General features: G+C 48.8%; 1 protein-coding gene across 27 annotated transcripts in view; it reads left to right on the top strand.

Moving 5' to 3' along the window:
• Cit (citron rho-interacting serine/threonine kinase) overlaps window positions 1-17,558 on the top strand; it is a 161,762-nt gene that overhangs the window by 112,884 nt on the left and 31,320 nt on the right. For all 27 annotated transcript variants that reach the window (XM_039089826.2, XM_039089825.2, XM_039089824.2 and 24 more), the window contains 5 exons: window positions 2,658-2,711; window positions 9,207-9,404; window positions 10,048-10,241; window positions 11,887-12,022; window positions 14,069-14,173. In XM_039089826.2, the coding sequence (XP_038945754.1) occupies window positions 2,658-2,711; window positions 9,207-9,404; window positions 10,048-10,241; window positions 11,887-12,022; window positions 14,069-14,173 (687 nt within the window). The remainder of the gene's footprint in view (window positions 1-2,657; window positions 2,712-9,206; window positions 9,405-10,047; window positions 10,242-11,886; window positions 12,023-14,068; window positions 14,174-17,558) is intronic.

The raw sequence follows: 17,558 nt of genomic DNA, 5'->3' as shown, positions 1-17,558 counted from the left end.
GTTTCTAGTGCTGTGCCTTCTGGTGCACTATTCTCCAATTATAAATGTCTAGGGAAGTGGATACATTAGAGAGAACATTATAGTTCTAATTTCTTTAGTTGCCTTGTAGACTTATGGAAACTAAGGACTTCTTTTGGCTCTGCCTTGAGGCAGATGGTTCTCTGTGCTCTTATAGCCAGGCAAACAGTACTGTAATCCAGTCACCTGGCCCGGTGCGCCTGGCTTCTCCTCCCCTCACACCCTTCCACTTGTCCTCTCAGAAGAGGCCGGATTCCACTTGCTCACCTCTGGTCTCTGCCACCATCCTGTGCTAACACACCGTCATCTCTTTCTTGACCAGCAACCTGCCCTCTCCCTGTTCCTTGGTGCCTTTCCGTCTCCACCGCTGATACTCACAACATCCCCGAACCCTTAAAACAGCCGTAGGAACACATCCTTCCTTTCCTTGCTTTCCAGTTGTTTCAAGTGAGCCTCAGATGCTTTCCCAGACCATCCCCTCCTCTCTGTCATGACCTGGGCTATCCTGGGCTATTTCCCCCCTTTTCTTGCTTTGTTGTTTCAAGCACTGACCACAACTCAGAAGAAAAATACATTTTCCCCTGTAGTCTAATGCAAGAGGGAAACAGAGTCATTTCTGAGGTTGATTTCCAGAACCTCTTACCTGCACCTGAATTAGCAGATGTTCAAGACCCTGCATACAACGGCCGGAACCCCATGTGTGTCCCCTCCTAAGTGCTGTGAAGAGAGGATGCTGTGCTGTCTTAAGAATGGTAATGAGGGAAGCCCAGGCCTGTGGTCAGCACCGGCGCACCCCCTGCCGGGCCCCCCCCTCCAGCCTCCAGCTGGGGTCCTAGCGCTGCCACCTGGGAAGGAAGAGGCTTCTTTCACCTTAGGGCTCATAAGAAGCCCCCACATCCTGGGAAGTGGGGGCAGAAGCTAAAGCTGAGGCCATGGAGGAGAGATGCTGCCTGGGCTGCTCTCCACGGCTGGTTCTCTGCCTGCCCAGTGACCAGGGCTTACCTACATCATCATTTACCTGTGAAGTGTACCGCAGACTTGCCTGCAGGCAGCAGACCTTATGAGGTCCCCTCTTCCTAAATGACTCGAGCTTGTGTCAAGTTGACATAAAACCAGCCAGCACATTCCCCCCAAATATTTTCTGTCCCTGGCTGGTTGAATGTGTGGATGCAGACCTGCCCCCCACCCCCCACTCCTCTATACATCCAGAGGGTCACTACCCGTATTCCATGGACTGTAAGCTGACTCACGGAGTCATGGATGCACACGGACATGCCAGGGTTAGATCGACTGCACTCTTTCTGAACGTTACATAGAGTAGAGCAGCCGGCACCATGGAACTGGGTGGATTACAGATCTAAATCAAAGCTTTGAAGTCGGGCCTCACCTTTCCCACCCAAAGCACACGTCCTCTGTCAAACCTTTCCTGTCTAATGGGATGTATTGGAAAGACAGACTCCCTCCTTGACATGCTTGCTTCTAGGTCACAGTCCTGGGGCCCCTCCCTGTTCTGCACCCTCAGCTCTGTTTGGCCTGTCACGTGTCAAGCCCTTTCTTTCCACCATCTGCCTTCAACAGGATGAAGGCAGGGGCTCCCTGTGCTTGTTGCCTACCTTAGTGCCTATAGGACATGTGTCAGTCAGCTTTCTGTCACTGTGACAAAATACCCAATTATTCTCCCCGAGGAGAAGTTACTGGCGTTCACAGTACCTGGGGCTCTAGCTCATGGCTGCTCAGCTGTGTCCTAGCTTAATGCTATCGGGCACATGCTGGAGGGCCTGCTTATTTCTGTAGCAGGGAAGCAGAGACCTGCTTGAGGGGGCTGAGAAAGTTCAGGGTTCGAGTATCTTCTTCAAGCACCTCCTGTGGTGTAACTTCTAGTTAGGCCATTTGCCTCTTGTTAGTGCCACAGGCCCACAAGCAAGCCTTGAACACAAGAGCCTCTGGAGGACATTTCAGATTCAAGGTGTAGCGGCAATACTGCTGTCTTAGGGTAGCATTGCCTCAAGAAAGTCTGGTGTTCACTCCCAGGTCAGTGTGATGTTTTATGAATCTCGGCAGCTTTAATTCTTAAAAAGTCTCTGCTTTTTTCCTGACATTGTCTTTGGGGTGTGTGTGTGTGTGTGTGTGTGTGTGTGTGTGTGTGTGTGTGTGTGTATGTATGTGTGTCAGTTGGTCAGTCTACCAAGCTGGGAAGGGGTTAGTTGGAGGGAAGGTTACTCATGTTCAGAACTGGGGTTCTGTTTCCAGCCAATGAAGAGGAGAAAGAATACCGTCCTTTACTCTCCCTGGCTCTCCCCTGCTCTCCCCAGCTCTCTCCCTGGCTCTCCCTGGCTCTCCCTGGCTCTCCCTAGCTCTCCCAGGGCTTAATGTAAACATGAAATGTTGCCTGTGCTCACGATGTGGTCTGGTCTGATGTGGTCCGAGTAGCGGTACTCACCTCACAGCTCTGTGAGGCCCGCTTATTGCTGAGGCCTAGGCTGAACTGAAGAACCGGTCCTCTGCGAAGCAGATGCTGGGGCTGCTGCGACAGCGCACCTGGCTTTTCAAGCAAACCGCCGCTCTCTCTGTTTGACCCATAGCATGTAGAATTGCATTCTTCCCTACGAAAAATGTTTAATGTACCTCTTACCTTTTAGGCACATCGAGATGAAATCCAGCGCAAATTCGATGCCCTTCGCAACAGCTGTACTGTGAGTATAAACATCTGGAAGACGAGCAGAGTAAAGCGGAGGGCAGAGGGCGGAGGGCGGAGGGCAGAGGGCGGAGGGATCTATCGAATATGAACAGAGTAAAGCGGTGGGCGGAGGGATCTCGGGTTTTCTGCACTGCTGACTGATCCACGATCTTGTAGCTTGAAGACCATAATGCTTGGTTCTGTTTCAGTTTTCCAGGGGGCTACCTGTTTTAAAGATGCTAAAACCACTCTTTAGGTTTGGGAGGGGCAGGTGGCTGGGACAGTTAAAAGAGTCAGGTGATTCTCAGTGTGGGGACTCGCACCCGTAAAGGTAGCTGAGGCAGGGGAGTGAAGAGATCGAGGCAAGTCTGGGCTACAGAGTGAGAACTTAACTCAAAATAGAAAGCCGACACCATTTCCTTTTCACCCTCACTAATAGACTGTCAATAGTACTGCAGCTTCAGCAAAGCTCCTGAGGTAGCTCATCGCTCCACATGACTGTGGAAGGGTCCCGGGCCCATCCGCGCTCGAAACTGTCCAAATGTCAGGGACTGGCGTTGTACGTGGCTTCTCCAGCCCAGGGCCTCTGCCAATCAGTTCTCCTGTGGACCAAGGAAGTATATCTTCCTAGCAGAGAAAAAGTTGCTTTTTTAATATGCAAACCCACAACCCAGGAGCCTCGCGGGTGACATCACTTCTGTGGAGATTTCCATCAGCAGACAAGCCTCAGTCACGGGTTACGTAATCTCGTCAAGTCAGTAGAAAAGCAAGCTCTATTTCTGATCAAAATGAAGGACAGAAATAGGCCCCTTTGAGGAGATGGGGACGTTCTCCTTATTAGTACTTCCGTGCCTTTGGTCTTTTTGTGACTCTCTTACTTTCTCGGTCACTCCTCAGTGGTCCTTACTATTTCCGTCCATGAATTTGCAGAAATGGCCCCTCCCACACGCCTGTGGGCCTATGCGTGAGACTTCACAGGGACCCTCTTCCCAACTAACTGGGGCATTCGGTCTTGGGTGCACTCAGTCAACGTTTTGTATCTAAGCCACCCACAGCGCAGCCACAGCGTGCTCGGTGTCCCAGCCCGTAGGCGGCTCCACGGCTCACCTGTGGGGTTCTTGTGTGGACCTGGCCAAGAGCTGCTCTCTTTCTCTTTCCTTGGTTTTTTCAGAGTGTGACGAGGACCACAGTTTGGCTCATTCTCCCCTAATGGCTGTGTAGATCTTTCCAGGAGGAGTTAAGCCGTTGTTAGGGAAGGTTCTGTGCAGATCCTTTGGTGGCTGTAGGCACTGATCTCTGGTGACCAGGGGTGGAACTGCTAGGCCGTGAGAGGCTTGCATTTGTCAGGTGGTTTGGTCTGTATGTCGGGATGCGGCCGGGAATGGGACTGCCTCCGGCTACCTGTAAGCTCCCTGTACCCGTTCCCTGAGGAACTGGAGGATTCCAGTCCTTTTCTTGGCCGTCTAGAAGTTTTGCTTTCTTATTTGTGCACAGTGTTTGCTTGTACCACACACACGCTTATGCGTGACCAGAGAGGAACACCTCACTGTTCCAGCCTTTCAAGTACTGCAGTTCCGGGCAAAGGGCAGACTCTGCCCTGGAGCCCTTTGCGATGTACCTAAATATCTTACCGAACAAGCGGCCTACATGGAGAACGACTGACAGGTTCAGTTGATAAAAATATGACTATCGTTTTCATTCAAAATACATCAACACTATTAAGTGAGAAGTAAAAGTATGAGACACACTGGACAGCAACTCTCTAGAGTAACTGTAAGCTTTTATAGACTGATACCGATCAATTATCTAATTCATAGGAACAAACATTAGCTGTGACTCCTTGTATGACTAATCCTTTCTTAAACTTGGACTTGGACGGCTTTAAAATTTATCATCAGTTAATCCGATTTGTCCCTTTTGCCTAAAGACCCCTTTTTACTTCCTTTAGTTTCCTAGGGTAAGAACTCAAAAGAAGCCATTTTTATATATGATTGCGGTGGGATGGGTACAGAATAGGAATGGAGGGTTTCAAAGTGTACATACACACGGGAAACCAACAGGGTCAGGATAAGAAACACACCCAGCACCCTTTACATTGCTACCCTGGAGAGCCTGGCCGCCATTTATAAAATTGGAAGTTTGGCTGCAAGGGAACCTGCGAAGTATGTGGGATTAATTTGATTTCTGCCTTAGCTTATATAATGTTTATACTTTCTAACTTTGATTTCTGAGAGACAGAGATTTCCAGTGTTTGTTTCCTTTACTGATGGTGTTTGGTGGCCAGGCCTCTGGGATGCTTTCCAAAGGTGGTGGTGGTGTGTATGTGTCGGAGTGGGGCGATGGAGGGGGAAGCACTGACCTGACAGAGTCACTCCACACATCAGCTGGGAACAGATGGGAGACAGTGGATGACATGGCCTCTGAAGTGGCCTCCAGCAGCCTCCCTGACACCATCCTCCCTGGCTCCCGTGTCCTTGCTGTGAAATAGGGCTAACCTATGTTGCTCCACTTCCAACATGACATTGATTTTTCCAGCTTACAGCTAGTGACTATAGTTTGGGTGCTGGATGAGGGCCCATGGGGAACTGCCTGGTTCTAACAAGGACTGGCTTCCAGAAGCAGCAAGACATCAGCAGCCGGGACGCCCCCTGGCATCAGAGGCCATGCCTGCAAGGACTCCTGTCATAGTTTTGCAGTGCGTGCATGGGCTTGACCCGTGGACAGGAGTAAGTGTCGCTGGCTTCTCCTCTTGCCTTGGACTCCTAGCATAAGCTTTGGTTTGGAGAAATGGCCTTTCTACTTTATAAAGCCTAGGAACTGTTGCTTCAAGGCATTTGGCCACAAAAGTGGGTCTTAGTGACACAGTCAAGTTCAGTGTGGCTTTCAAGATTGTCGTGGGCATGGGAGCTTGTCCTGGATGGTCTACCCCTTTCGATTCTGTCCAAGATTACCTCTGCTAGGAGGCACCCGTCACCTCTGTCACCGGCAAGGGCTCCATGATAACTCAGCCTTGAGGAGCGCCAAGTCGACGATTTCAGAAAGCTCGGGGGCAGGAGACTTCCAGGCTCAGACCGGTTCTGTGTTTTGAAAGGATTTTTAAAAAAAGGATTCGATCCAATCTGGCACCTAAACTCCCTGAGTCTGTTTTAGAGGGGAGTTGGTGGGCAAGCATATGACACAGCTTTAATTATGAATCAATCTGTCAGCTATAAGTTTAAAAATAAATACTATGCGAATAGCTGCCTTCAGGAAAGTAGGCATTAAAATAGGACGTCAGTCCCAGCCTCTGTCGCTGAGGCTGAGGCTTGTTGATTCCACCCCAACTCGCCATTGGTCCTCTTCCTCCCCACGAACACATGCACTCTTACTCTTTGTCCCCTGGTCTGGTGTGAGGAGTGAGCATGCAGTCCTGTGATGGCAAGGTCCACAAGGTGTTGTTTCTGACGCTGAGAGCAGGTCTAGATTCTTATTCTTTCTTAGAACTGCACCAAGATCTCTTGTCTGCACAACGGTCTACAAGAAAACCTGGCTGGGCCCCATGTGAGGGCTGCCCCAGCCCTGGCATTTGTTTTCACTGTGAAGACAGAGTTAGGCTCTCCGTGTATCTTCTCTTTAACCCTCTGTTCTTGGGGCCTAACAGTTAATGAACTCATAGCTAAGTCTGTCAGTAAACAGATCGTCTGCCCTCAGTGTGGGAAGAATTTACTCACAGTCACAAGGATGACCTAAGGAGTTTTGCAGGTTACCTGGTCTAAAAGCAAGAGGGGTACCAGACATTGGCACACACCCATATTCCCAGCCTGAGGCAGGAGGATGTTGAGTTTGAGGCCAGTCTGCTCGATAGTCTCAGAGAAACAAGCAGGAGAAGGCTTAAGAAGTTGGAATATCCCTGGCGTCTCTGTTTCAGAGAGCAGCGTCCTCAGGCATTAAGACAACGAAGTCTTGAATTTCAGGGCTGGGCTCAGTTTTGTCACGTTACCACAGCCTCACCCCAGCCACTTGAAAGGGACAGAAGCCAACATGTTCTGACTTAAGCACATGGGGCAGTCCAATGAGTTGAAAGGCTTTAAAGTCCTCCGTGGTGACAAGCATGAACACATGTATGCACTTACACACACGCACGTACAAGTGCATGAATGCTCTCACACGTGCATACATGCAGTACATATGCTCTCTCATACATGCATACTTGTAACAATGCAGTACACGTGCTTTCTCACACATCCATGCACGCATCATACGTGCTGTCACACACATGCATGCACACAGCACACAGGTTCTCACACACATAAACACATGTAGCACAGATGCTCTCACACACATTTGTGCACACAGCACACATGCTCTCTCACACATGAACATACTCACATGCTTTCTTTCTCTTATACACACGTATAAGCACATGCAGTACACATGCTCTCCCACGCATGTATACATGCAGCACACATGTTTTCTCACACATCCATGCATGCATCATACATGCTCTCACACACATGCATGTATGCAGCACACATGCTCTGACACCATGAACACATGTGGCACACATGCTCTCACATACATGAACACATGCAGTACACATGTTCTTGGAATGGATGCCGAGAGACAGGTCCCTCAAAGACCGGATGACTGTGGGAACAGAGGGACCAGATCCTTCCTTCTCCAGCAGGCCTGCCTCAGTGATGGAAGACCCACTTTGTCACCTCATTAGTTTTTCTCGGTTTTCTTCTTTAGCTCTTTATAGTCTTATTTTGGGCAAAAGAGAAGAGATGACAGAAATGGGCTCATAATAAACTTTTTTTCTGTGAATCAAAGAAAGGAAGTTGTATCCAAAAGCTTAAATATAACCTTGAATGGCAAGGAAATTATACACTCTCTGTGAATAGATCTTGTGCACTTAGTGTGTTCCTCGAGACATTCAGAATGGAACAGTGTTTGGTCATTAGCTTATATCCCGTATCTCTCATGCCACAGGGCTTGAATAGATGCAGGGCAGTTAAAGGACAAAGAATATAGAATGTTTCTCTGTCATACATGGAGGAACCCACCCAAGTTCAAACTCACTGGGAGTTCCGGGGCCTGACCGGTCTGCTTGTTTGCCCAATCCTGCTAGTCCTCCTTGGGGAAGGGCAGGAAGAGGCAGATGGCTAGGTGGGGACATTTAAAGCACAGCACTAAGTGGTGGGGTTACATGTGTAGGATGAAGACAGGCTGAGTGCCTGCAGTTGTCTGCCTTGTTAGCCGTGGCACTGGAAGGTGACAGACGCAGGAACCATTTGAGGCAAACTGTCCTGGGGTGGGGGAGTAGCACAGGTTTTTGAGGAAGCAGTGTTGTCCAGGATCCCGACCACAGTCTTCATTGCCCACTCTTACCTCACAGTGTCTCTCTAAGAGCACACAGGAGTCAATGTGGGTGTCCATGTTTCAAACAGATTACTAGGCCATCCTGTCCCCGAGAGGCTAGCAGCTGGGGGGCGGGGAGGACTTTCTGGGGTTTGTCAAAGAAATGTCCTTAATTTACACTCTTTAATTCTGTGTACCCACCCAGGAAGACTTATATATCTTTCTAATTGAAATAAAAAATTAGAGAGCAATGCTGACAGATCATGAGCTGTGTCTGTTATAGGTGTGGAAACAGTTAATAATTGTAGGCTTAAAGATGTTTCCTTTTAATTACTTCCTTTTGTTGCATAAAATTTAATTTATGGCCCATGTGTCTTAGCCTAACTATTACGAGAAAATTACCCTTAAACTTCTAAAGTATTTTCTATAAATGTCCTCTGCAAGCACTGATCCTTAAGCTTCAGCTAAGAGAACAGACCAGCTAAACGCACTGAAATGGAAGTCATTCTGCTATTGAACAGGGAAATAATTTAGTAAAACCAGATTAAATCTCTCTGAATAAAATGACAATTTCATATACTCAAAGAACTCACTGTGTAGTGGAATCTATTAAAACCACATCGTGATGTGGTATTGTATCCTCAGAACTATCCAAGCTCCCCTTAAGATTCCTTCCCCCTCTTCGTTACCAAGAATTAAATTCACGGCCTGGGGTTTTATTCAAATTCACTGTGATTCTTGACCGATAAAACTTCCTTTGCTTCCTAAGGCCATGGCTGCAGTGGTGCAAGCCTTAGTGTTCTGAGGGTGGTGTCAAGGCCGGCTCAGTTTAACTAGGTGATGTCCATACCAGTTGACCCCCTCTCCTTGACCTGGGCTTCTCTCCTTGCATAATTCTTTCTGCAATTAACTGGATCTCACTTGAGCTTGGCCCGTCCATTTAGTACTTGGTTGATTGGCTCTCGCCATATTATCGTCCAGTTAGAGAGAAAGGAGACATCCCCCTGCCCCTGTGAGTGTTCTAATAGGGTTTGGCAGCAAGTCAGATAGCTGTGTGTCGGTTCCTGTTATCATGAAATGCGACCCATCCAAACCGCTAGGTGAAGAAGCATGTCCTTGCTGACAGTGAGCTTTCCTGATAACTCCCCCCCGCCCCGCCCCCACCCCACAGGTCATCACCGACCTGGAGGAGCAGCTGAACCAGCTCACCGAGGACAACGCCGAGCTCAACAACCAAAACTTCTACCTGTCCAAACAACTCGATGAGGCTTCGGGTGCCAACGATGAGATTGTGCAGCTGCGAAGCGAGGTGGACCATCTCCGCCGTGAGATCACGGAGCGGGAGATGCAGCTCACCAGCCAGAAGCAAGTAAGAGGGCAGCCTGGGCCCTGGCGTCCCTGGAGGACGCTTAGGATTTAGAAGGATCCGGGGTTCCAAGACGGGGCTGGCCCCTACAAATGGGCTCCTCGTCAGTTCCGTTTATAGCCAAAGATTAAAGTTTTAAAAATGACTTTTCAAAGTGAGTACTGGGGGCTAGAGGTGACTTAGAAGTTAAGAGCCCTGACTGCTTTTCCTGAGGGTGTGGGTTCAGTTCCCAGCCACACTCCTTGGTAGCTCCCAGCAGTCTATAACCTCCAACACCAAGGGTTTCAACAGCATCTGCCGGCCTCCACAGACACACACAGCAGACACAGTTGGTTTTTAAAGACAGCGTCTCACTGAGTAACCCCACCGAGCTGGAACTCACAGTGAGCTCTTGACCTCCTCCGCAGTGCTGCCATTTCAGGCGTGTCCCCCACCTCCTCACCCTGAGACTAGCTTTGTGTTGTACCTCTCAGTAGGTAGAGCAGGGATCACCAACCCACTGTCACCTGGTCCCCTCGGGATGAATGTGGGAGAGAAAAACAAACTGCGGTTAGGGACTTAGGCTTTCCAGAGGCCGGTGTAACAAAAGTAACCTGAAGGAATCCCTGTTTGATACAAGGCGTAACTCAGTGCTGCTGACTTGCAGACAATGGAGGCTCTGAAGACGACCTGCACCATGCTGGAGGAGCAGGTCATGGACCTGGAGGCCCTGAACGACGAGCTGCTGGAGAAGGAGCGCCAGTGGGAGGCCTGGAGGAGCGTCCTCGGGGACGAGAAGTCTCAGTTTGAGTGTCGAGTTCGAGAGCTACAGAGGATGCTGGACACCGAGAAGCAGAGCAGGTGGGAACCCCCCTGTGTAGAGGGCCTGTGCAGGTGACCACCCTGAGTCCCTCTGTCTCCCACCCCATCCCCGTCTTTCCCCTTTTAAATAGTTTTTTTGTGTACTCCTGCCTGGCTTTCAGTTGCCCCTGCTGGGCCCATCACAGATCAGGGAACTCTGTTCACATCAAATGTGCCCCCTAACTGAGGAGACTTTAACACCCAGTTTGTAGCCCTTGACATCATACAGCTTAATTCTAATCATGGTATGTAAAGATGACAAGAACTTATCATGAACCCTGAGGCCCTGTCTCACTTTCTCACATGGGCGAGCACTTGCCCATGCCGTCATGTCTCTCTCTGCATGGTGTTTATCCTCCATCTCTGCTAATGCCAACCCCACCCCCACCCCCACCCCCACCCCCACCCCCAGGTCTCCTGTCAGCAGGGTACCCTGATCAGACTGTGTCAGGGTCATTTTATCCCCACGATTAATCGGTGGCAGTAGGATGTGCAACAAAATAGGCTGTCTGAACAGTCTGACTCCTAGATGAGTTGAAATAGGAAAAATGGAAGCCAAGGATGAGAACTCTCAGATTGCAAGAAAACCTGGGAGCAGCAGTTGCTTTGTGTGTGGCATATTAGGATGTGTGGTGCGAAGGACCGTGGTTTTGAAAGCCTATCTAGGCTTCCTTCCAAACTGTTGGGCTCCCCTAGAAGTGCTAGCCGCTCCCCCACAGACCCCTCCCAAGCCACCCTCAAGATCAACTGCCCCTTCGGTCTGTCAGGCTCAAGGCTGAGGGGTGAAAAGTGTAAGGACTGCCTCATCCCAAGTCCCTTCATCAGTGGTGCAGTTGGGAAAAGTCCCCCTCCCCCTTCTTGTTTGATATTATGTAGCTGGACAAAATATACTTTTAAAATCACTGTCCTTGCCCTCAAGAAGCCAAGACTCACCTTTGTGTGTCTGGTATCTTTTGCCTGTATACTTGGAGAGAAGTGATCTATGCTTTGGGTGGAGAGCAGAGAGGCAGAGCTGGGACAGGTTTTAGCGCTTGTAAGTTTATAAAGTAGAACGTCTTCACACGTGAGCCAAGGTGCAGAGGCAAGAAAGCGCAGGACGCAGATGTGGGAAGAGAAGTCTTTTTCCCCCTTTACATTTGAGTTTCTGTGGTCTTTAGTGAATACATTTGTCAGGTTCAAGTTTCAACCTTTTATGAAAACTTAGAACCCCCTAGGCCTTTCTTGTGCTCGAGGTGAAGAAGACATTCACGAGAACTTGAAGAGGTCTCCCATGGTCCACCTCACACTCTGGTTCCTTGGTGGCTGTGTGGTAGGGGGAGCATTCCACGTTCTCCGCCCCACAGGGAGTCTGTGACGCTTTAGACCCATCCCCATTCAGTCCCTTTGCATTTGAGAATGGCTTTTTCCTCCTCAGCCTTTCCAGTCAGTCCCCACAGGAACTTTTACTGCTGCAGGGCAGTTTTAACCCAAGTCTGAAGTGGGTCAGATTTTTGCTCTGTAAGCTGTCAGGAGGAAGGCAGCATTTAAAGGTGGAATCCATGGTTGGGATCCCATCCAACCTGCAGGTTGTTTAGAAAGGGACCGGCCCCCTCCCTCCAGGTCAGTGGCATGGGGCTCCTGACAGTGGGCTGTGCTTCTCTGGCAGGGCTAGAGCTGATCAGCGGATCACGGAGTCTCGCCAGGTGGTGGAGCTGGCAGTGAAGGAGCACAAAGCCGAGATTCTCGCGCTGCAGCAGGCTCTCAAAGAGCAGAAGCTGAAAGCTGAGAGCCTGTCGGACAAGGTCAGCACACATCCCCTTGGCCACAGGAAAACGGCCTCGTTTCCTCCTTTAAAGGTTAACGCGAGTTCAGACACAAGCCTTGGTAAACATATTTCAAAAGCATTCCTTTGTCACTCTAAAATCCTCAGACAGGGCTGAGCGTGGGCGTTCTTGGTCAGCAGTGGCATAGCCGGGTGAGCTGGGCGTTGGGGTCGTCCTGGGTGGGTGCTGAGTTTTTAACATCTACTTATCTAGGCCCCCGAAGTCCAGCACTGGGTACACAGCACCATTTTATTCCCAGAAGGCTTTATAACTCATGTTTTCAGAAAACACAGTGACAGTGACTGTCTCTTTCAGTGTGATTATAGGTCGCCATGTTCTCGGTGAGTCTAGTGTAGTTCATTTCCTGTCACTATAACCAAGTTCTTGAGACGAGGTAATTTGTAAAGAAGAGTGTCTGGCTAACAACTCTAGAGGCTGGGAAAGTCTCAGGCCATGGTACTGGCAACCATTGAGAACTCTCTTACTGTGTCTGAATGGTGACTGATACTGCATGGCGAGTCCAACTCCACTGAGGAGGCGGTTAATGCCTCTGGGGGGGGGGGCTCACCCTTACAATCCCACAAAATACTGATATCACCCAGAGGCCCCACTTCCAAATGTCACTTACACTTGACTTAGATTAAGTGTCTAATACAAGAATTTGGGGGGAGCATTCAGACCAGAGGTGGGAGGGTCTAACTATGCTCACACATCCTTAGCATCTCGTGATAGGATGCTTGTCTTCTGTCTGTGCCCCGGGCCCCAAGATGCTCTACACAGATGCACCACTGTGTGGTGGTTTTGTCCAATAAAGCTGGAAAAAAAACATAGAACAAGCACTTGACAGTGACAGATAGCAACAGATGCCAGAGAAACGTTACACGCACACATTCCTTCTCGCACATGTACACATAAACAGGCGATCTGCAGGCTGCATTTTTAAATAACACCGATCATATGTTTATAAAAGTTATTACTGAGGGCCACTGTGGGAAACAACACAAGTACAGGGAAAGTGGAAGAGGAACTGGTAACAATGGCCTTGAGTGGTAGACTGACTTAAGCCTCTGTTCCTCATTCTTGTGTACACACGCATGTGTGCACGCACCTTTTTAGGCCTTTACTATTTATACACTTCCATCCTTTAAAAAAAAAATCATGTTATCAGAGGCTTTTCCTGACTTATTAAATATTTTTTAAACATAGAATTCTGAAAAAACAAAACCGCAGGCAGGCACCTAATTTAAGCATTCCCTTTGCACAGGAAGTGTGTGCTTCTTCCAACTTTTTTTGAATATGAAAATGGTTGGTGAGCATACATCTTTATGGACATCTGATTATTTTCTTACCAGAAACAGAGCCATGGCCTCGAGGCTGTAGCTCACCGCTCCAGGATAGTCCTGACTCAGAATCGAGCTGGTTATGGTTTTTAATAACTTTAATAATTTTTTAATAACTTGAGGGAAGTACATTTATTGTCTGGAGACAAATGAATCTTTCTGGGTTTAATGCTGTTTTTCTAGTTGGATATTTGCATAGTATTTAGTAGCCGACTTCTGTCCAGACATCGCAGTTCTGTCTTATCTTACCCGTTTCTGACCGTTTTCTCTTTAACCAACCTTTCTTCTAACACGACAGGCCTCTGTCCTTTGAGGTCATGCCTTGTGGTAGCCACCCTCTCTGCCTTTCTGGCCCAAATAAGATCCTTGGGAGGGGTTGGCCATCTTCCCATCACAGCAGTGCTCTAACTCCTAAGAAGCCCTAAGGATATGATTATTGAATTAAACTCAGGCAAAGTGTGGCAGGTGAACTGAGCAGCCACATTCTTAAAACTTGTTCCAGTCACACAGCGGGGATGCCCTTCCTCACGTCTGTCACGTGAACCTCCCCCCACCCCAAATGAAAGCCTGTGACTTTTAGACTTTGGTATCTTTACGTGTGAAGGTTTGGGGACATCTCAAAAAAGTCTGCAGTCTCTCAACCTCCCCAAATGTAGCATCATGGCCAATGTTCCCAAATGTGCAGCTCAACGACCTGGAGAAGAAGCACGCCATGCTTGAGATGAATGCCCGGAGCTTACAGCAGAAACTGGAGACAGAGCGGGAGCTCAAACAGAGGCTTCTGGAGGAGGTGAGTGTAAACCACCTGAGCGATAGTGTGTGTGTGTGTGTGCGCGCGTGTGTGTTACATACATGTGTGTCACACACCTGTTACATACATGTGTTACATATGTGTTACACAGGTGTGTCACATACATGCGTGTTATATGCACATGCACGTGCCCATGAGTGTGTGTTACATGTGTGTGGGGAGTTATGCGCCTGTGTGCTTACACATGCAGAGGACATAGCGAGCGTGTTGGTGACTTATCTATTGCTGTCCACCTCATTGCCATGAGACAGAGCCTCTCACTGAAATGGAAACTGGGCCTTTTGACTAGACTAGTGAGCTCAAGAGATCAGGAGCCTCTGCCCCCACCCTGGGGTGGCGGGCATCCACAGCCACACCAGCATTTTGGGCGGATGGTGGGAATTCCAACTCAGGCATTCCTTCTTGCACAGGAAGTCATTTTTACCCACTGAGCCATCTCCTAAGTACCACCCCTCCCCCGCCCCCCATAAGATTTTGAGAGAGGAAATTCGTTATGCTGTCCTCAGATGATTGGAGTCAAATTAGACATTTTGGAACTAAAATTTTTGAGGTAGAGTAAGGGGAGCATATGACACTTTCGAAAGCTTGACAGTAAAAGAGTGTCTCTCGGAGGCTAGACAATCTCCCTGTGACTTGTGTCTTCCGATGTGACACTTCATTGAGACCGACGTTCATCATGGTAAGTGTTTACCCAGCTCACTGAGCGATGGCTGAGCAAGTGTGTGTCTGCCTGGAGCCTCGAAGCCTGGAGAGGGCAGTGGCAGGGGACAGGTGTTGCTTTAAAGCCTGAGAGCCTGCGGACATTCTAGCTCTCTAGCTGTACTGAAATGCAGCTGGGCGCTTGGGGAAGTTCAGGAGATGGGTGGTGGTGTCATGTGTGCAGCAATGTGAATGTTCTTAATACCACTGAACATACATCTATGGCCAAGACGGGGTGACACACTTGCTGGGATGGGATCCACGGCAGTGCAGTGGCTTGTCTGTGACCCCAGTGCTGCTGCGGCCAAGACCAGAGAGTCCTTGGTACTCTGTAGTGAGCCTTCCAGCTTAGCTGAGACAATGAGCACCCAGCCCCAGAGTTAAGGTGGAGCCACCAAGATGGCTCCTTACCACCCGGTGACCCGAGTGCAATCTCTGGTCATGGTGGAAGGAGAGAACCAGCTCCCCTACACACAGAGGAGGGAAATAGCTAAAATGGTCTGGTGTGAAAGAGACAGTTTTTTCTTAGCATTGTTTAAAAAAAAAGAGAAAGAAACAAAAGGAAAAGAATGCAAAAGAAACATTAAAGTGATTAATCTTATGTTGTGTAGTTTGTCACCAAAAGTTAAAAATAAATTTCATACATGCAAACACATATGAATGGAATTCTTCAGATATAATGAAATTTGCTGTATCCTGGGTTGACTATTCCCTACTAAAATACTTGGAGCTGAAAGTATTTTGGATCTTAGAAGTACTGGCATTTCAAAGATCTCTTGGGGATAGGACCCAAGTATAAACACGAGATTCTCTTACATCGTATGCACCATGCACACAAAGACTGGCAGTGCTGTTAGACTGTGTTTGCATGTGGTTCTGGGGCTTCAACCCAGGGCCTGATGCATGCTGTAGCCCTGAGCTGTACCCCAAGTCTTTGTCTAGTGTTTCTAACAGCCCACATTTTGACCGTGACCATCACATGAGCTCAGTTGTGGCATTCTCTACTCAAGAAGTTTTGGGTTTGGGAGCATTTCCAACTTGGGCTTTCGATACTGGGAGTGCTTAACCTGTAATAGAACCCATCAATCTACCAGGTGGTCCTTTCTCTGGGATGAATAGGCAATGTTCCTCCATTAGGCACATGCCGGAAACAGAAGCAGGGCAGACATAATCGAGGCTCCTGAATGTCCTATTTCCCATCTGCAGAGGGTAAGCTGGCCCCGCAGCTCCGAGCTTGGTCCAAGGTTAAATGGTGACTCAGTGGCAAAGACAGGAATAGCGTGCTGAAGCCTGACTCAGCCCCACCTTCTCGGGGGCTGAGAACATTCCGGATAGATGTTTGAATAGACATCTGGACAGCAATGATCTGAAATGGAACTCACACATCATCAGAAACCATTATAAGGCAAAAAAGAGATTAACCCTTACCAGCTAGGACGGTTGCGATCCTGGGTTGTGGTATGTGCTTCATAAGTTTGGCCACAACCAAAGGGTTGTCCTCAGGGGTCAGAGACTGAAAAGAGACAGACTTGGAACTTTTAATGTCAGCCAACCCAAATTCCTCTCAGGCCGACTTTCCGAATGGACCTTACAGTGGTTCTTTCTCCCACCTCAGCCCTTGGGAAGTCATTCCGGAGACGAGTGTCCCTCCGCCCATTGGTTCGTGTCCCACACAGGGAGGAAGGTCCCTTCCACTACCAGGGCAGCTGCAGGGAACCGGAGACATCACTTCCCTAGTGTCCAGCAACCCTCAATTCCTAGACAAGCCTTTACTTCGAAAAGCCTACAGCTGCCAAGTACTTTGAAGCTACTGTTGTATCAGGAATTAATATTAGTAGTCAAGTTGGCTTTTATTTTTATTTATGTGTTTGTGCCTGTCCATATATGTGCGGGTGCCTATGGGAGCCAGAGAGGACATTGGATTCCCCTGAACCTGGAGTTATGGGCAGTGGTGAGCTCCTGACGTGGATGCTGGGAATAGAGCTCCATGCCTCTGGAAGAGCTCCACTGAGCTGTCTTTCCAGCCCCAAGCTATGTACTGGAATGCGACTTTACTGGCAGAGTTGTTAATTGCCTAAGGCAATTAATTAGTTAGGCAACTAATTATTAATTAATTAGTTGTTAATTGAACAAGGGCTGGGGTTCAACCCCCAACAGTATAAAAGATAAAATAAAAGTCCAACACACAAAACAAAAGCCAACAAGTCAAAATGCGCGTGTGCACGCATGCACACACACGTACAACAAATGTCCATCACTAACACAGTTACTGCTCGCCTGGTGTCTTAGTACCGTGCTTGAATCTGTGTTGTTCTTGCAGGAACCCTATGGGACACCTGTGTTCTTTCCTGTCTCGTGCATGGTGCTAGTACAGTCTGCATGTGCTCTTTCTGCAGTGGGGGATTTCCACCTCTCCCTTTAGCTCAGCAAGTACTGACAGTCTGAGTGACCACGCCATTGAGTCCTCTTAACCTATGAAATTACACCTATCCATCCGCAAAGTATGTTCTCAGACATCTTCACGCCCATACTTAGTTGATGGTTTTGAAATGCTGCCCTACCAAACTGTTTCTTCTTTGCTTCCTTCGACCCATCCTTCCTGCTCCCTGCTCATGCTCCAGTTCTGTCACCAGCTGCCCGCGTCACCCTCCCAGCTCCCTGCCAC

Source organism: Rattus norvegicus, chromosome 12 (assembly GCF_036323735.1).
Source record: "Rattus norvegicus strain BN/NHsdMcwi chromosome 12, GRCr8, whole genome shotgun sequence".
Lineage (NCBI taxonomy): Eukaryota > Metazoa > Chordata > Mammalia > Rodentia > Muridae > Rattus > Rattus norvegicus.
Note: the sequence above shows the minus strand (reverse complement) of the source record. Positions and strands in the feature narration are given on the sequence as shown.